The sequence below is a fragment of the Anabas testudineus genome, chromosome 10 (assembly GCF_900324465.2).
Source record: "Anabas testudineus chromosome 10, fAnaTes1.2, whole genome shotgun sequence".
Lineage (NCBI taxonomy): Eukaryota > Metazoa > Chordata > Actinopteri > Anabantiformes > Anabantidae > Anabas > Anabas testudineus.
This window is the reverse complement of record NC_046619.1, coordinates 10,370,159-10,391,567: the sequence shown is the minus strand read 5'-3', so window position 1 is coordinate 10,391,567 and position 21,409 is coordinate 10,370,159. Positions and strand designations below refer to the sequence as shown.

General features: G+C 39.9%; 1 protein-coding gene across 1 annotated transcript; it reads left to right on the top strand.

Moving 5' to 3' along the window:
• The first annotated feature begins 7,000 nt into the window (after positions 1–7,000).
• gfpt2 (glutamine-fructose-6-phosphate transaminase 2) lies at positions 7,001–21,214 on the top strand. The gene is made up of 19 exons (XM_026358096.1): positions 7,001–7,007; positions 8,117–8,224; positions 8,994–9,101; positions 9,492–9,617; positions 10,307–10,365; positions 11,203–11,337; positions 12,270–12,331; positions 14,046–14,125; positions 16,041–16,158; positions 16,348–16,511; positions 16,885–16,980; positions 17,113–17,210; positions 17,388–17,508; positions 17,701–17,858; positions 18,124–18,238; positions 18,363–18,490; positions 18,637–18,804; positions 19,020–19,181; positions 20,077–21,214. The coding sequence occupies exons 1-19, from the start codon at positions 7,001–7,003 to the stop codon at positions 20,119–20,121; spliced, it is 2,058 nt and encodes a 685-aa protein (XP_026213881.1). The 3' UTR covers positions 20,122–21,214.
• Positions 21,215–21,409: the final 195 nt, after the last annotated feature.

Genomic DNA, 21,409 nt, shown 5'->3' with positions numbered 1-21,409 from the left:
ACAACAATGAGTATGGTTTTGCACAAACCTTTTACAGTCTCTGGTCACAAGATGGCGCAATAATCTCAAAATGAAATCTCTGAGTTGTTGGAAAAGAAGTTTCCTTCTTACTAGTGTAACTTTTATATCTCATGTATGTTTCACTGCATTACTCATAGCTGATGTGTTCCACAGTAATAAATGGATTAAATAACACTACAATAAGGTCAGAGGCACAGGTGAGAATAACCAGGAGGAGAAAGTAAGTATCTCTGCTGACTAGTAAGTCAACTACGCACATATTTAATTAGTCTTTTGTTTTTTTTTAAACCAGTTGTATTGTTAACAATGCCAGATGATAGCTGGATGTCACACCCAGCCTCTTCTCTCCACATCTAGGCCTTCAGGCAGTGAGCCAGGAGCATAAAACAGTGGAGAATAGAATTCTTGGTCACTGACTTGGCCATTAAACGTCAATGTTTACAGCCCTGTTACAGCTCTCCAGAGTTATTGTCTAATGCTTTGTTTATTTTGTGAATGTAGTAGATTTATTATAGGGTGAGTCAGTTGCTCTGATATTCTTATTTACAGTAGGTATTGACTTAATTTGATTAGCAAATAATGAATTTTTCACACTGCAGTTCTAACAGAAGCAAAGGCCTCTTTCTTTCTCTTTCATCAACTTTGACTTTAGTCTTTCAACTTTGGCTTCAATTTTTCTTTCAAACTGTCTTTTGTTGTTTTTAGGAATGAGTTGCAGCTACTTAAAGGAACACTCCTTCATTTAATTACAGGCTGTTGAGCATTCATGTCGAGTTTTCAGGTGGTACGGGAGCAAAGGTGAATGTTGTAGGAGACAGTCGAGTTCAGAAAAGAAATGAGAAAGAGGGCTGTTAGTGAAATGCCCAACAGAAATGGAAGATACGACGAGTTAGGCCACATTGGGTAGAGATGAGTGTGTCACCAAATCTGAACCAAAAAAATGTTGTTGAAGGTTCTCAGTCATCCAGGTGGGGTTATCTGGAAACTGAGTCATGTCAGCTGGAGAAAGAAGTCCAGTTGCCACACAACACTAAAGCAAAGGCAAGAAAATCTGTGGGTGGGGGAATCTGGGAGGACGAGAAACCGGGAAATCGAGAGCAAAGGGTGGAGGGCCCAGCCGTCATGACACAATACAGATGGCTCTACAGCCTGGGTCCAACATGACGTTGTTGCAAAGCCCCTGCCCCTTCTCTGCTCTCTGCTCCCGCCTCAGACTTGATCTCATACAAATCTTTGAGCTCACTCACAGATGTGCGTTGGCAGGCACCACCCTGCCGCAGTGACCATGCAGCAACACAAACACTGTCTGCAATCTGACACGACACACTCACTCACTGAACTATATTAAAGCTTTTTTTTTTTTACTGTTCCTGCAAAATACCTTAAAATAATGTCTCTTCCTTCCTTGACTGTATTTTATTTTCTCAAACTCCGCGGGCACAACTCAGACCTTCCAATCTGGTCACACTACACCAGTGTGCACATATAAATAGCAAAGAGAAACTGTGTCACTTCAGCTCACTCAACTGGTTCAGCTTTGTGTGAGTGGTGTAAAACTGTTTTATGGTCTAAATGTTTGAAGGTCAGGTCTGGGGAAAGATTGTGAGATCTTTTATCTAATTCGTGTGGACTTCATGTCAGTTTGACTCCAGGAATATGCCCGGAAATGTAGAGGGTTTTCCCTCAAGTGGCAATAAACTCTTTTAAAGGCTCCTGTGACGCAAAGCATGTTTGAGTGCTTTATGCTCTACTCATAATTATTGGAACTGTAATGTGATATCTATATGGGGTATTTTAGTTTTTGTCAGTTTAGATTTAAAAGTGTAGGTCAGCTCTATCCTCTGTCCCTGCCCTAACCATGGTGACATAGGCTCCCCGGGGCCTTCTACGTATGTGGTCAGCTACTAGCACGTTTTAGGCTGGAACAGACCAGGCAGGACCATGGTGCGATACTCGTTAAACTCACTACATGTTTGTGAAACAATCATCAACAACCACGGCGGTGACTAATGTGCCATTTTTTCCAGAGGTAATCTAGTTATTTAGACGATGACACGAATGGACGGTGACAAAACCTGGCTCCAACATCCCATCTGGGGCTGAATCACAGTGACGTGGCACAGAGGTGAACCCACAGGGCCCAGAGGAGCTCGGGGTTGGAAGAGGGGTGTGGTGGGGGGGTACACGGTGACCTGAGCAGAGCTGAAGATTGTCCTTGCTGTATCTTGTGAAAGCAAACATAAATCATGTCCACTGTGGCTGATAGGGTTACAGTGTTACAGCTGTTAACGCAGAGGTAGGTCACACTCAAATCAAATCAGTGTGTGTATGCATTATGTAGCAGTAAGTTATGTAACTGCTTCACCTCATAAATTGTGAAGATACATCTAGAAAAATCTAGAGTGGGACACACAGGTAGTCTCGTGTGTAATATATTATACAGCACATAAAAATATATGCAGTATATACAAGAAATACTACGGAGGACACTTCACTGTTTGTGTATAACCGTGTGTTATTTGATCCACATGCATGTATTTATGTTTTGTGTGTCTCTGTCATGACTTTTTCAAACAGAGGACGTGGAGTGAGGATATCCTTTTGTGTACTTCACAGTTTTGTTTGTGCTGTTTGTTTTAATGAGTTCATCTGTTTTACAGTGAGTTTTATTTAGTCTTACAGGACACATGAGTACACATTACATACAGTATACAGTACACATAGAAATGAATAAATATATATGACAGTACAGTTCATTCACCCAAACTACCATCATACACTAGTATAGTTAGTTCCTCTAACTTTTATCTGTGCACTTTATTATAATATTAAGGTACATGGTACACTTTTCTAGAATGTTAAATGAGGTATATAAGGTTCAATAAACAGCCTGTAAGGATGTCTAACATGGCATGTTAGATAGTGAAACCTTATAAATGAATGCACATATGCTAAAACATGTCAGTAATGACTTATCACCTACCAGTCAGCCATAACTTTTCCTAAGCCCACTGAGAGATGAAGTGAATGAAACTGTTTATCTTGGCAATACAATGGCACCTGTTAACAGGAGGCATGTATTATGCAGCAAGTCAAAGGTCATTTCTTGAAGTTGATGTGGCAGAAAAAACAGGCAAGCATAAGGATCAGAGTGTTTTTGACAAAGGCTTCATTGTGATGGTTTGACAACTGAGTTAGAACATCTCTAAATGGCTGATTTTATGAGCTGTTCCTCATAAGTAGCACTGCTGTAGCACAAATTGCTGACAAATGTAATCCTGGCTGTGATCGATAGGTCCCACACAGTGCAGCACAGCTCGCTGTGCCATTGCATCAAACCACCTGGCCAGGCTCCAGGTTTTAATGCTGTGGCTGACCAAATGATGAGTCTAACATCTGTCTGCAGTAATGAATAGAATGTCATTGTAATAGTTATCATTCTCCGGTTTAAGGGTTGTGGCACTAGCAGCACGAGCACAGAGGACATCGCTGTAATCCAGTGTAGACAGAATTCTCTATTAAATAATGGTGTCTGTGTTTTCAAATGAAAAACAGGCTCTGATTATTTATTGTGCCTTTGGAAAAACCAAAAGAAAATATTGAATTAAAATTGTTACCTGTTTCATATAACCCAATTTCTTGCATCTGGCCATTAGGCTGTGTTCCTCTGTGCTGTTTGTCAGCCTGCCATCCCCCACTGAGATAGATACAGAGAAGCAGAGTGTATTGTTGGGCCCTCCTGTACTGGCCCCCAGGACATAATATGAAACAGATGTGTAAGGGGAGATCCCCTGCAACGACGTCTGAAAAAGTCAGCTGGATGTGCTCTACTCACCAGAGCCACATCCGGTTGGGCATTCAGATCCTGAACATTCACTGAGATGCCACACACAAGCAGCTCGCTGCTGACGTCCTTCTAGGACACACTGCATGCAGCCCTGCCTCTGTGCGTGCTCTTTGTCGGTGTGTGAGATGATTCATTATTTGGATGTGATGTTATAAGAGATTAATCAAATAGCCAAGACACATGTTGTGCAATTGACCAAAGTACATACAATTGTCTGAACTAAATCCCACACTTCAGGCTGCAACATTTCCTTATAGGATCTAGCAGAAGATTAAAATATCTCTGCCCCCAGTTATCAACTAGACTTGGCTACTGACCAATTTTTATCTTTATACAGATACATTTATCATTATAATGATTGTTTACATAAACTTCGAATTAAGTTCACGGTTCACTTTGTCACTCCTTTATTAACTCTAACACACAACTACTGTTTTTTTTAAATGCTTAATACAATGTAGAATTCCTATGGGCTCACCCACACTCAGCACATGGCACTAGGTTCAAAAGCTACATGTGAATTTGAAAAAAATATTGAAACTCCTTGAAATTCCTTGATAAGCTGCAGCAAAACGCTGCTCTTTGCCCATCATCTTATATCAACATAGTAATTAGGGAACCTTTGATCTTGCGAGTGGATCTCTTTAGGTAACAGTCATTGTGCGCACATAATTATATTTATTAATCCCTTAAGCCAGGAGAGGAATGCAGCTGTTTGGCTCCTGTCATTAGTTCTCTCTCACGCACATCTACTGCTCATCTTTATAATTTGCATACACATCATACAAATACAGGGGGAACATGCACTAACACACAGTATTGTGGGTACTGGAGAAATGCTGTATTTGGTACAGTGTTGGGGAACAAATATGGAATTATCCTTTTTTTATACACTCGCAATTGTCCACTTGCAAAATGGTCCATCCCTGTTCTCCTTCATCGTGATCACATATGGCCTGATGTGGTTTGGACAAAGCGGAGGTGGGGAGTGACTTGGCCAGAGTCTTAAACATTCCTTAAACTGAGCTTTGGACAGTAAGTGGACATGATATAGTTAGAGAGAACACAGAAGCATATTCCATACTCCTCTAGTTGTGGTTTTGTGGCTTTGTCATTCTCGTAAAAGAAGATTCTTCCTTCCTTTACACTGTTTCATACAATGACTTCCTCACCTCCTGTCTCCTTCCACTCACTCACTGCATGTCTGCAAGGTAAGCAAGGTTTCTGATTATATGACCCTCCATATGTGTTAACTATTTAACACTGTACAGTAATTGTAGTTTTAATTGATTATTAAGCCATAGTTTATACGAGAATGTTATTTTCCCCTGTGTCTGTCTTACATAAGTTCACATTAAGCTAATGCAATAAACCCATATCAATCCACCCAAGTCAATTAATTTCTAACATCCATCACTGCCCTTCATCTGAATGTTGTCTTGGCATCAGATCTGAGGTTTGGCAGGACCTTCTCACAGAAAAAATGTAGAGCAGTAGGAGTAGGAGAAGGTCGAAAATCTACAACAAGTGCATAACTTCAGTTTTACTTTTGATTTATTAAAAAAGGTAATTTTGAATGACACATGTGAGTAAATAATAAATAAATCTGCCCTATCCAGTCAGAAGATAATTAAACTATTTTTAATTTCTTAAATGTTGATATCATTATTCATTTAGGGATAAGATTTGGTTTGGAAAAACACCTTCAAAATACCTTAAGTCACCTGATTAAAAAAAAACAACGGTTTTCAGTAGAAGAGTTTCAATATTTCTTCATCTGTTCTGCAGAACAGGGAGATAAAGCAATTCTCCTGAACGCATTTCATAAGACATAAGTCACACTATTATTTGTAATTATGAGGAACTGTTTAATTAACATGTTATCTAAAAAACTGGTTAGGTTAGGTGATTTAGGTGACCTAAATTCTTCAACTTCTTTTTGTGGTTCACACCGTGTCCCCATCTTGGAAGGTGGAACCGGAACCAGACAATATACGGGATTGCCAAATGGGAGGATATATGATGCAGAGCATCTTCACGTCGACCAGTTTGGAAGACCATGGCCAAAAAGGCTCTGAGGAAGATGGGTGAACAATTCAGATTAGACAGGCAACAGCAGAGAGAAGCTGAATCTTTGGGTCATGGAGCAGGAAGTTACTTCCCAGACTATCAAATACCTGACCATACACTCATACTGGAAGGAGCTGTGCCAGAATAGTAAAGCAGAGTGATTGGTTTAGGTATCTGTAAAACCCTGATATGATCTTTCACTAATCAGATGCCACTTGACTGCTCTCTACTTCCTCGTTAGATAATTTTTTACAAGTTGCCTTGTTTAGAAAGTTATAAAACTGGACTCATCTCATTAATTAGCACGTAGCTCCCTTTATTCCACGTTGATTTCCCACTAACCACTGAACCCTTCTTTGCTAAGTAGATAACTTTCAAACCACAGTTTGAAAGTTATATGATATCCTGCTATTTTAACATTTCCTTACATTAGATTCAATCACACCGATCATTACATTTTCACCAGTTAGCAGATATAATGTTATTCAGAGCTTTAACGCAATTGCTTCATTACAAACAGACGTGGTCAGTAAAAACCTTGAATAGTTGAATAGTGACTGTGTAGAGTTACACCTGTTCTGCACCAGTAGGCAAAATAAACTAATGTTCTTCCTCATTTTTTTTTTCAGATCAAGTGTCAGTTTACAAGTTTGGTGAAAGATGATAGCAATAAGATATTGTTTAATGAGAAATGAAAGTGAAATTGAAGATATTATTGAGAGGATATTGCATCTATAATATACAATATGTGTAAGGTATATTTTATGTCTCAGTGAAAGTTGACAGCCTGTTAAATACAATTGTAGAAGAGAAAAACAATTGAGTTAACAGGAGCTAATTCATCTGTGACAGATGAGGTGGTGAACACCTGGATGTCAACAGGACAGGGGAGTTGTCAGAGGAGGCGGGGCCGCATGAGGAAGCACGATTTAAATGGAAAGTGGGAGTTTGCCAGAGAGTACAGTCGCCCTGGATTTAACTGGAGAATCAGAGGCATCAGTCCAACCGGGAAGCTGCAAGTCGCTTTTTTTACACAAGGACAACGTCGGCAAAGCGTGAGACATGTGTGGTAAGGCTTCTTTACATCGACCTATTCCGTTTTAAATCTTGTGGAAGGGAATCGGGGTTATTACGCATGAAAATTGCTTTGGTTGCCTCCTGTGGTGCGATGTCAGGCGTTCGTAAAGCGAGAAATTAGAAGTTATCACATCGGCCTCTCATAGTTTTTACGACCTGGTTGCGTTTTTGTGCCAGTTGTAACGTTAACTTACAAAATGTCTGTTGTCATTCCACGAGAGCTTTACGCGCAACTGCTACGTGTCAGTGTTTTTCGCTTGCGCGGGCAGGACAAGCAGGTCATACAAGTTTCCGAAGGATGGAAAATGGAACCGATTCACATCCATCCTCCTTACACCAGTTCACCTCGAGCCTTTGTTGGCCCCAGGGATGTCTAAAGTTCAAAGTTAATCGCTCAACTGTCGTTCGCCCTCGTTGGGAATCTGCAAGAAAGAGGTCAGATGCGGGAGTCTTACCGCAGCCTGCCTACCTGGCTGCTCCAACACTGCGCGCAATGTGCGTCTATCAATGGTCAGCTGTGTGCCTGCTGGAGGAGAGCCGCGGAGACATTCCTGCACCCCCACCTCCCCATCCTCCTCACCACACACACACACACACACACACACACACACAAGAACAGAGATACAGTAGGGAGGCGGTTGCACAAATAAATGGACAACATACCAACAACAATATTATGTGAATTTTAATTAATATAAGAATGAACACATTGTTATTTAATGTGTGTGCGTTTGCGGGGGTGTTGGTGGTGGTGGTGGTGGTGGTGGGGTTCATCATCCTTGTCCTTGTCTTCCAAGGTGAATAAATTAGATGTCAGTCATAGGTCATAGAAATAATACAGCTTGGAGCAAGGAGTTAACTTCACGCACCAGTTGTATTCTCCACGCCGCCAACATTACACAACACCAAACTACTGTATAATGGTTTTGTTTAATGTTTGTTCAAGAAGGCTTTATGCGCAGATATCTATATTTAAACCTAAACCTACTACGATTACGCTTCCATTTAAGAGATGGCACTGTCCTCTCTCCAGTTGTGCAAAGCTTTGAGGAGCCTGTCAGAAGATTTGAAGTTGTGTTTCTCTCTCTGCCTCTGTCAAAGGGATCTTTGCCTACCTGAATTACCAAGTGCCTCGCACCAGAAAGGAGATATTTGAGACTCTGGTGACGGGACTGCAAAGACTGGAGTACAGAGGGTACGATTCAGCAGGTAAGACACTTGGCTTCAGAGAGCTGCCTCACACACAAACACACACACACACACCAACACATCTTGCAAACACACTGGCAGCACCTGTGTGACATGTCCTCAAAAATGTTAATCTAACCATTATTTCATAGCATTCAGTACTTGTGTCTTGTCACGGTGGCACACCCTAATCTTTTGAGCTGCTGTCTACCACATATTATGATTAACGACATAAAACCTAAATGCAGAGTTATAATTATCTTGAATGAAGTGCAATGAAGACAAACTGGTTTGTGGATAGTATACTCCCTCTTTATCTTTATCATGTCGACACGGAGGCAAACTTTTAATCACCACGAGGCTCATTGCTAATAGTGCTACACTTCACTTTCCCCCCTTATGATGTTCCACTGACATGTAACTGAAAGAGGTCCTGCCTCCTGACACTATGGCGTTCAATATCCCTCACACGTAGACAGAGACCCGGACACATGTACACTTTGCACTTGTTTGCTCATCCTATTTGAGCAGGATTAAGCCACGACTCTAGGCGTTTGTGTGCCATACACACACACATGCAATAAATGATACCTAAGATGTACTGATCATGTCAGATAAACCCGCAATCTGCCATTTCATCATTCACCTGCCAAATAGCCTCTCTCGGTGAAGCGTTGACCTCTCACCACTAGGCTTTAAATTCGTGTGAACTGTGTTTTTCTATATTTAAATTTCATATTTAGATTTGTATTTATATTTATATATATTTCTCCCCGCCGTGTGTTTGCAGGTGTCGCTGTGGATTGCCCTAAGAAAACAGCCACTGACACCACCGACAACACCATCTGTTTGGTCAAGAAGAAGGGGAAAGTCAAGGCCCTGGATGAGGAGCTATACAGTGGGTTCATGCACATTTTACTATATATTTTCTTTACTCACACATTATATCTGCTGTGGAAATAAGTAGGTTGTAATTTTTTGCTCAGTATTAACATTTTAATATTTTCAACTCAGGATTTTTTTTTTTAATAAAATATAATCACGACTCTTCACTTCAGTTGTTGTCGACCATGCATACTAGCAGGAGAGGGTTATTGTGTTTATTTCAAAACCTCTGTGTTTCCTTGTTCTTCTTCGCCCACACATATTAAAGAAATTCATCAGAACTCACCAGCGCCATGATCTTATCACTGATCTGTTTTTGTGCTGCCACTTTTTTCTTTGTCTTTAAAATTTCCCACAGTCTGTTCACGTCAGTAAACGCATTGGGTCTTGTTTTCTTGTTTAGAAAAATATTCACTGGAGCTGGACGAGAAGCTGTGCACACACTTTGGCCTCGCTCACACTCGCTGGGCCACACATGGAGAACCGAGTGCTGTCAACAGCCACCCTCAGCGCTCAGACAAGGATAACGGTAATATGGACTAATGTTCTTATATTCATGCTGATACACTCTCATGTACAGAACACAAACGCAGTCAACCCCCATTTTCAACCAGTTATAAAATAATGCAAAATATACTCAGGCATCTGGGTACAAATGAAACACATAAGCTTAATTTGATAACCATGAAGAAAAAATGAAGATGATCGACTGTGAGTTCGATTCTGTGATTCCTGTAATTCAAATTAAATATTTATGTATCCTTCATCATTATTATACCATGTTTGTAGGTGTGTCAGTAACATATGACATATTTAATTATACTTTATTGCTATTGCTATATCTTCTGTAATGAGGCCTATTAATTCTTGATTAATAGGGCTTTTTTTGTTTGTATGTAATTCGGTTGTACCTCATCATCGTGCTAATACTCTAATCTTTCCATTTCATCATTCGCTGAATGCCAAATCCCACAACTGGGAAAAAAGGAATGGACTGCGGGATGGGTGGATGTTTGTCATGCGCCCTCATCTGTCTAGTTTACCAGGGTGGCAGATGTTATTATTTGTTTAATCTTTGGAGCAATATATAAATGCTGTTTGATTATGAATGCAAAGAAAAGAACACACAGAGTTTAGTATTTTATTACAGCTTTATTAAGACTGGTTTCTGACCTTTATCCCCTTTATCTAATCTTTTGGCTCTCGCTGCGTTTTCAGAGTTTGTTGTCATCCACAATGGCATCATAACCAACTACAAAGAACTGAAGGAGTACCTGGTAAGTCCCTGTTGTACAAGCAAATGAGTAAAAATTCCTGTTTCAGTGCCATTTCTGGAGCTGCTCTTCATGTTAAAGCTTATTGCACCATTACAGCACAATTGGTAAGCAGTGCCAGTCTGCTCAGTTGCAAACCATCCTATCACTGTCTCATAACATCCCTAAACCCAGTCATAAAGATATAATGTCGTAGTATACGTCAGACAGTGCTCAAGGTTCAAGGTGTATTTTACCTGTCCACTTCCTTGATATACACAAGAAAACAATTTAATGTTAAAAACAAGAATGTGATATTATTACATTTTATGCGTGATTATTATTAAATTATATCCAGATTATATACAGTACATATAATAAAAGCACAACATGTAACATCTATAGCAACTCAGATAAAATTGGTTTATTTATGAGTGATATTTCTTATTTAAATCATACCAACTGTGAGTAGTTAGGAATATTTTAAAAATGATTTGTTGTCACTTTATGATATATAGACTTACACCACCTTTGTGAAATACCACAGCTTTAGGTTGATGTCTGTAGCAAGTGGAGCATAACATTTATTGCAATACTGCCCATGTATGATCCCTTGTGCAGGGCGTTTTCCTTTATTTAAGTGGGTAGTTTGACACACCCAACAATGGTGTGAGAGAGGATCACAAGTCAAACTGGAAATGCTTAACCACAATTGTTGTAGCTTGAACCCAATTTCTCTTGCTCAGTGACAAACTGAATATTTTGGATTTCAGTTTTAAAACCGAAAGCTTTTACTACTGAACTACACCCGTTTATAAATGGTGATAGATATATATATACTGTACCTCTTATCTTTTTCAGATCAACAAAGGATATGAGTTTGAGTCAGAGACGGACACAGAGGTCATCCCGAAACTGATGAAATATGTTTATGATAATCGAGAGAATCGCGGCGTCACCTTCTCCAAGCTGGTCGAGAGAGTGATTAAGCAGTTGGTGAGTAGCTCACACATAGCGACAGCACACACTGACACACTTGATGGCAGCATTGGGAGGGTTCAGATACTAATCATCCTTTTCTAGCAATAATAAATCTGTTAGGGGGGTAGAACACTGTTTTTTTTTTTTTTCAGCTAAGGAGATGGATTGGTAACTATAAACAGTAGCATAATAAAATGTGTCACTGACTGGTTATACACACACACGTATAGTCATTTCATACAATGTGTGAAAGTCCTTAAATTTCCTGTCCATAAAAAACACAGTAAAACAACACTAAAACAGTCCTCATGGTAACCGCCTTAACTGCATCACAAGTGACATCATCAGTCACAGAAACAGATTTTTTTGGGATGAGATGGAGCAACACCGTCTTTTCCACTGAGAGGTTCGTACTTCCGAGCAACACACTTTTTTACTAGTTGTTTCTTTGCCCTTAGAAGAACAGAGGAGGCCAAGCAGCCATTTTGGATTTAGAGTAATGGGAACCAGATAGTTACCCCACTAACAACCTCACCAACATTGCTCCCTCCCCTCGCCTCCCGCCCCGTGCTTAACCCCCCTATTTTCAACACCACACACAAACACACACCCAGCCAGTTTTGCTTCTAGTCACCTCCCCAGACATCACTGCAGTCAGAGCTTTCGAAATACAGCTGATGTTATACAATAGAGGTCTTATTTCTCCTAAACCCCTCCACCCACACCCCAAACACAACTACCAATCCCCACAGGGCCAGAAGAATCAGACCTCTGTGTTCAGAAATGGTTCTCTTGAAGTTTACACACTCTACAGGAATACATGACTAACTATAGCTTTTTTTTATATTTTGATGTTTTCTTAAAAGTCTAGTTTCACGTTGTATATTTTCACTCTTTCATCAAGCTAATGTACACTCTGAGTTTCCCTTTGCTTTACTGTGTCTCAGGAGGGGGCCTTCGCTCTGGTGTTTAAAAGCCGTCATTTTCCTGGAGAGGCTGTAGCCACAAGGTTAGAATACACACACACACACACACAAACACACACACACACACATTGCTCTCACATTTCACTTTGCATTATGGTCCAATATCTGCTCAGTGAGCCAGACTCATTGGAGATGACTAATTCCTGTTAAAACCACAATGAAACAATCCCAAATATGATTTTAGGAGGCTCCTAACATTCACTCATTGCGGATTAGCTTTACTAACATCCATTAAATGTGACGTGCTAGGAGTCTGGAGCATTCTCTGCTTATGATGATAGGTAGTTACACTGCTGTTTGTCATGTTTGTGTGTTAATTGCTGTCTGCGTGCATGTGTCAGTCCTGTTCGCTTCTTAAGAATCGAGGGCCAAAGAGGGGATCACAGGTTGAGTTGAGATTTCTTCTCTCCTTCATGAGCCTCTGGCCTCTGAGCTGCTGGCCCTACGCCTCCTTGTCTGTGATTCATTAACAGAGAGACTAGAGAGTTTCCTGTATCGGCTCTGGGAAACGCTCTGCCTGCATGACTCTTGGTTAATCACTTCTCATCATTTTATTTTACTTTATACCTGTTCTGGTTCAGCGAGCCCTCGTGGATCAGGGACGCTGGGAGTGAGAGAATAACGAGAGTAAAAGGTGAAGTGCACTGCAACCTGTGGCCTGTGCAAACCGTTTGTCTGACATTGAAAAGACTGGAAAGGCTGCAGCTTGGCACACCTGCTTCTAAAGCCGGGCAACTTTAATATATCACTTGTCTGGCGTGTATTTCTGAAGACTTTAGATTCAGTTCAGTGTAGTCATGTGGTTAATATGATATTGTTAACCTTGTCACTGAGAAGGACTGTTTGTAATTACCTAGTGATGCTCATTATCTGGCATCAAGCATTAACCTCGCAGCCTTAACCTGAACCTGAATCTGCCCGCTTCCACTCTCAACCTTTCCACCACTCTGGTGTGTAGTACTCACACTTTTCCTCCATCCATTCGCTCCCCTTCTTCCCATCTCTCCCTCCCTCAGGGTAAATATTGTATTGGATAGCGACCACATGTTTCTATGTGCAAGCCTCCCTTTTTTCAAGCCCCACACCCCTTAAAACAACCAGCCACCTTACATCAGTGTAGCCAAGCCTTAGAGGAAGGTCAAAGCAAAACGAGAAGAAAAGAAAAGAGAGATCCAGACAAGAAGGAAGGAGAGGCTTTCTGAACATAGTTTCTTATAATAACTGGCCATAAAGAGGTTTTGTTTGGCTATCTGTTTGTAAAGTTTGAATGTTATTAAGGATTGGCCTCTTCACACCCTTCTCCCTCTACCTGTCAACCACAGCCAATAGGAGAAGCCCACATTACAGCCAGTAGCCAATAAGAAAGCAGTGACTCCTTCCAGGAACTATGGAAAAATCCGACGAGGATGTAGATGAATGGTGGCTCACTTCACCTGTCAGGAGATGTGGAATAAGTGGGAGGATGTCTTACAAACTGGACATTAGGATTGTTTACAAAATGATTTCAAACTGATATGAAATGTTGGTGTTCCAAATAACCACAAGTATGCTTTGTTTGGAATAAGTAGGTTAGGATATCAGTTTGCTTCAGCATTCATACTTTCACAAAGCATCACATCAAAGTGTGTGTCTGGCATTGCTGTGTGTCCGCAAAGTCTAATCCTTACTCACACTTTCTCTCCCTCCCTCCGACTCCCCCCCCCTTGTTCCCGGCCTGTTTCATTCCTGTGTCGGCAGGAGAGGAAGCCCGTTGCTCATTGGTGTGCGAAGCGAGCACGAGTTGCAGACCGAACACATCCCAGTCCAGTACAACAGTGGTGAGCTCTGTTCCTCCTTCTGTCTGCCATTATCCTCTTACACTGCAATCCGAATCTCTGCTTAAATGCACACTCGCACACAGACATATTGTAGGTACTCACATTCAAAGTAGCATGCGCAATGATGACATAATAACGTAGGAAATTCATTAGCGTATTATATTAATGGCATATTAAATTATTCAAAATAATCCTGTTTCTACTCTTAATCACCCGGCAGTATTTGTGTTGTTAAGCACCATAAACATTGCATACACACTTAAAATTGAAAGGCATCTTAGAATGAATGAGCTGCTCACTCAGATATGACACAGCAGGAAAGTACGACGATGTAGACAGGAAATTATGAAATGCTGCACTCTCTGCTGACTCTCTGCTGACTGTTATGCCATCATGTGGAAAATAAGCCTAAATTTACGCTATATTTAGGCTACACTTTACATCACCACAATTGTCACACATTTTAATATCATTTGTATTTGTCTGTCTGTCAAAACTTGCCCATGGCAACCAGTGCAACAGCATGCTACGTTTAGGTGTTCTTGGAGATTTGAATAGTAATTGGACAACAATGGAAGTCTATACTCTGGCACAGATGAATCTGATATGTGGTTCTTTACCTACAGTACATGAATGACACTTGTTATGCATCAAGTCATTGTTTGTTTTGGTCCTTTCATGGAGTATGTTGACAGTAGAACAACATATTACCAGATCTTATTGGGGATTTCCTTAAGTGCTCCAGCACTTACTTGTATGCTATTTACCACCATTTCCCCTTATTAGTTATATTAGTTATTATTTCTCCCTATAGTCCTTATTTTCTGTTGTTAACCTATCACCAATCAACCTTTTTGAGATCCATAAGTAAATTAGACCACATGATCATTCACAATCTTAGCTTTCACCAATAGACGCCATGTCTCTGGTGGATTACAGCAAAAATGTTCTCATCCCTACAGATCTTATCCCTTCTGGATAAGATCTGTAGCTTACATTGTAACACCAGATCAGTCAGATATGCAGGAGGTTTAAGCTTTTACTTTTAACAGACTAACTGTGCAAGTAATGCAAGATGTTTTGTGGCACTGTTATTTATTGTGCAATAATTCTTATAAGAGAGGTTTTTTTTTTCTTAGAAAACCATTTTCCTGTGGTGATGGCAGGAACGTCTGTGTGTATTTATCGTAAGCAACAATGTAGCCTGCTTTTTGTTGCTGATTCTCTGTTTCTTCTACGTGTTGGACTGTGTCTTTACTGTCTTATCTCTTAACTTATTTATGATTCATGGTTCAAATGACACTGGTCCAAAGTCTGAGGCAGAGTTATGTGATTTGGGGCCAACCAGGAACCTCGCTGGGTGTGTCTTTATAATGGCTGAGAAAAATCATTTGAATTCTCTTTGGTCCCATATTTTTATAACATTTTATATAGTGACTGATGAGTATGTTCTCAGACATCTATAAATGTATCGAATAAAATGCTTGGTAAATGGTTGCCTCTGTGTCATACTGGTGTTGTAAACTTAAGAGAACATCCTTCAGTCTCTCTCTGTCTTGCTGGCAACACTCAACATTAGTGTTTTTGGTGCTGCTTCCTGTCAGTAGATTTCAGATGAGATATTATTGTTGTTTTTTAGTGACTAACAAAGAACATGTATGCTGTAAAGAGATCTGTAAGGTAATTTTTCAATTATGAAGGAAAAGACTTTGTCAGAAGAAGTACACAGCTGATAACAGCAAAAACAAATCAAAATAAAAATAACTAGAAATTTACACACTGACTGAATATCAAGACAAAACTACCCCATCTCAACAGCAGAAACATGACCCATTTGGAAGTTAAGAGCACTCAGCTCAAAGTCAAAATCACTGTCCAACCTCTGACTCCTGGCCTCTGACTTTTGACCCTGTAGCTTACTTCAAGGAGGGAGTCCAGGAGATGAACAGCCATAACCGTCCAGACTGCTCCGACAGCATCAGCACTGTGGGGGATGGAAGAGCTGTAGAGTATTACTTTGCCTCAGATGCCAGGTGAGAAACTAGTTGTCTGTGGTTTGTGGTTAATCCAAATGTATTTCATTAAATCTATTATTTTTATTTTATTGTCACTGACCAATTCCATCCCATTGCCACCACATCTACTCTATCAAAACAAGTTTGTTTGTAAACTGAAGACGTCATCATCATTTCCACACATGTTCATTTTCTCTTTACCCACAGTGCCATCATCGAGCACACCAACAAAGTGTTGTACATGGAGGATGATGACATCGCAGTGGTCACTGAAGGGAGACTCTCCATCCATAGGATGAACCGGCAAGCCGGTGAGGACCCAGTGCGGGCCATCCAGACCCTGGAGATGGAGATGCAGCAGATCATGAAAGGTCAGTTAATGGACTATGGACAAAGACAATTGAAGAATCAGGTGGATAGACTTTAACACTTTGATGCTTCATGTTTAATTGTATGATAAGTTTACACAAGAAGATTTGCTTAAGAGGAAATGTTAAAAACATATGAGAAAAAGAGCAATATGATACTCTGTAATGAGCAGTGTAATACGGTACACATGCTAGAAATGCTACAAGTGCAGTTAGTAGACTTATACTTGCACACCCTCTGCTGGCTAAAAAAGTAAAAACATTATATAGTTTGATACATGATACAGTTTTTCAGCATCTATCAGTTTATCAGATAATCTGATTTATATACAGTACATGCCCCCCACCAACCCTCACTCCCTTCCTCCCATTGCAGGTAACTTCGAGGCCTTCATGCAGAAGGAGATCTTTGAGCAGCCGGAGTCTGTTGTCAACACGATGAGAGGCCGGATTTGTTTTGACACCAACAAAGGTGACTAGTGATTATATAACTTCTTCTACTGTCAAGATATGTAGAGCACCTGATCCCTCTGCTACAGGGTTGGCAGTTTGTTGAGTCTCTTTTACCATTGCAGTGTAACCGTATTACCTCCTGTTTGTTCAGTGATTCTTGGCGGGCTGAAGGACCACCTGAAAGAGATCAAACGCTGCAGGCGGCTCATCATGATCGGCTGTGGCACTAGCTTCCACGCTGCAGTGGCGGTGAGTAGAGACAATGAAAATCAGGACGAGAACGCTGACAACATTTCCTACTAATAATAAGCTGAATGAAAAGGGAATTTCAAAACATTTAGTTAAACTGTATGGAGATTGTTCATGATGATGATGATGATGCTGATGAAGGCGAGACTGATTCCGTTTTGTTTGCTCACTTTTCAGACCAGGCAGATCCTCGAGGAGCTGACAGAGCTGCCTGTCATGGTGGAGCTGGCAAGTGATTTCCTGGACCGCAACACTCCTGTATTCAGAGATGACGTTTGCTTCTTCATCAGCCAGTCAGGTGCCAATAACACATGCAATCTAGGAATCCTGTTCTGGCAGTCTGTCACTGCATGTATTTTTGTTTGAAACCTGAGGACAATGACATCCGCTTTGGAATTCCTCCTCAAACAGTGGCTTTTCTTGTTTTTCTTTTTCTTGTACTCTAATTCTGCATGGTGAGCATAACTTTTCATTTCCTCTGCTCTCTCAGGAGAGACAGCAGATACCTTGATGGCGCTGCGCTACTGCAAAGAGCGTGGTGCTCTGACAGTTGGTATAACCAACACTGTGGGCAGCTCCATTTGCAGAGAAACAGACTGCGGAGTCCACATCAATGCTGGACCTGAGATAGGAGTGGCTAGCACCAAGGTACAGAAACATTTAGATAAAAGCAAAAACACAGTGGCCAAGACAAAGATTCATAGTCATAGTAGAATTACAATTTCCTCAAGCTGTGATTTTTTTACTTCTGTAGAACACAGTAAATATGTGTTTTATGGTTAGCTGGAACGACATACAGCACAATCTGATTTCTGAACTGTGCAGAATAATACAGTGCTGTGTTATTTGTTATATAGTCTCTTTTGCAGCTTTGGGTTGTATATTGAGCGTTTCATGTGTGTGTGTTACACAGGCCTACACTAGTCAGTTTGTCGCCCTCATCATGTTTGCCCTAATGCTGAGTGAGGACAGACTCTCCCTACAGAAGAGAAGACTGGAGATCATCAATGGCCTCAAGGTGCTACCTGGTCAGTGCTCTAATGAACTCATACAATCACAAACGCAAAATGGCCTCAGATCATGTGCTGAAGCATCTTTTATAATGAAGAGACACAGAAACTTTACCACAGCACTTTCTCCTCACTCTCCTAGAGCTGATAAAGAAGGTGTTGTCTCTGGATGAGAAGATTAAAGCCATCGCCCAAGAGCTGTTCAAGCAAAGGTCCCTCCTGGTCATGGGCCGAGGTTTCAACTATGCCACCTGCCTAGAGGGGGCACTGGTGAGTCGAGATTTCCACAATGTAAAAGAATAAAATGCAAGTGGCTCTTCTAGTAAAAATATAAAAATGAAGGTGGGAATAAAAATTCAAATGACATAAAAAAGTAGGAGAGACAAATGTGATATATTCATTTTTTTCTAATACAGAAAATCAAGGAGATCACATACATGCACTCAGAGGGCATCCTGGCTGGGGAGCTGAAACACGGCCCATTGGCACTTATAGACAAATACATGCCAGTCATCATGATCATCATGAGGGACGCCTGCTACGTTAAGTGCCAGAATGCCCTGCAACAAGTCACTGCCAGATCGGTAGGTCTCAGAAAAAAAACTAAAAAAACATTTTAATGGACCATCAGGCACATTCAGACAAGCAGTATACGGTATTGAGAGAACAGTAGACTAAACTTATATATTGTAGCTTGTGAAGTTATAATGAGATCAGGTCACAAACAACTATAATCCATCACTGACGATGTATTGTACTGACTACATTAGCCTGACTAATGTTATGTTCCTTCCATCAGGGTCGTCCCATCATCCTTTGTTGCCAGGACGACCCTGAGGTGACTAAGAATGCCTACAAGACCATTGAGCTGCCACATACTGTCGACTGTCTGCAAGGCATCCTCAGCGTCATCCCCCTGCAGCTGCTGTCGTTCCACTTGGCCGTCCTGCGAGGATATGACGTGAGTGCTCGAGCTCGCAGGCGGTGCTAATCTGAATTTTAAATTCACAGAATATAAAATAAACTGCTTTTCACGCAATATTTCTATGCAATGATTTATTTTGATTAGTAAAATATTTGGAAATCTATTGTACACTTAAAGACATGTACAAGACTTTTTGTCTGTTGATTTTGTACTAAAATATACTGTAACCACTTGAATCATTTCAAATGAATTCAGCTATATATCGTATGACTCCTAATGTCATGTGTGTTGTTATGCTGTTTATATCAACCACACCCAAAACTAACCAAAACATTTATTAAAAATGTGAAATTCAAATGCACAGAGTTTAAAACTTATATATTCTTAAATTTGCTATTCAAATGTTTTCAGTTGCCTCTGTTTGCATGTGGTGTTTGTTTTGTCATATTTTAGTTTTCACATCCTGGTAAGTATGTGTGATATTCAGGTACACTCAGTGGTTCTACCTGATGTATTACTGGGCAGTTAGACATTGGTGATATTCATAAATATTGTTGAATTAAAAACATATTTTTATTAAAAAATATTTATAAATATCAAATTATAATTTTAGAGTTTCAGTGCAATTCAATTTACATGCAGCACAAGCTACTGTGAGACTATTTATTCCCTGCAGTTAATTAAATATTAATATACTGTAGAGTGGTTGTGGAGACCAGCTTATCATATTGCTCTTTCTACATGCCCCTGTTTCTGTAGAATGTTTTCTACCCACCTTTTTTAGAATATTTGTTTGTTTTAGGGTTAAGTGCATGTTCTCTAGTTAACATATAGGGAGTATCCATTATATGGCACAACATCTACAGAGTGCTATACCAAATGTACTCACTGATCACATTTAATTTTAACAAACTTATTTCTCTTTTTGCAGGTTGACTATCCCCGGAACTTGGCCAAGTCTGTGACTGTGGAATAAATTCACATCATGAGTCCGAGGAGCAGTGAGAGGAGGCTCATAGATTTACAGTGCAATTGATTGATTTTGTGTGCATGTTTGTGTCATTGTGTGTGTGTGTGTGGCAGGATTGGTATAAAGTAGGGAGCTGAGTTTGCGTGCCCAGATGAGTGTGTGAATGAGAAAACGACCATGACATATGAAAGGAAGTTTATGGTACAATGTATTTTTAAAAAAAAAAAAAGAAAAAAGAAAAATGTGAATTCCAATCAATACACTGCTGAGGAAGTGCCAGTGCCTCTGAGGCCTTGCAGAACAATCTATGAAAACAACATTCCGACATCCAAAGCAATGTGCCGTGCCTTTTTCTAACAGTGAGTTGAGCCAAAACACGTACATCAGGCTTAGGAGGAGAGCATTGATATGGTGTATTGAAGTGTTTACAGTTGCACAATATGGGGACCAAATGTGCACTATGAATGTACACAATCATAAATGAGTTGATTTATTTTCTGTCTGTTGAATGAATTTCTTGTGTTCATTAGGAGTTTCTTACCTCTCTTTTGCTTAATGGGAAATGTAGCAATTACACAGTTTTATTCCATATTTTATATATTTTGTTGCACTCATGCAGTCACTGTGCCTGGTGGATCATTATCCCGTAACATATGCATATTCTTTAGCAGGAGCCACCAAAGGTACGTTTCGTGTGATAACTTGATTCTTTTAGCATATTTCTACTTCATTTGTATTATCTAATTTTAATTTAATAAAATATTGAATGTATATTCTGTTTAACAGAATTGCAGTTTTCAAAGTCAGTCAGAACATGTACAATGTCTTCTTTATAGGGAGAAGCATTCCCAGGTACATGTATAAGAATTATTTAAAGACTAAATAATGTACCATTCATTTTGATAATACCCTTGTTTTGTCAAATATTTGTATGGGTCTAAAATAATGATAATATTCTGTATTTATCTGGTTTTATTTGATAGTGGTTAGAGAGAGGGTCTGATTTTATATCTGTAACTGTGATTGTATTTTATATGTTTTAAACAAATACAAACTGGCACTACAATCAGTAAATTGATAAAGTATTCTATTGAAAGTATGAAGATGTCTTTTCTTTGCTTCATTCTAACTATATGTTTGTTATTACATTTTAGTATTTATTTAAAAGAATATTTTTGTCTTTTGTTTGCCCAAAATAAATGTATTTTATGACAGGAGGGTAATCTCTTGATGGGATAATTCAATGTTTTAAAAGAAAGTACTGTGAGCCTTCACTACATTTCAGAAGTAAATT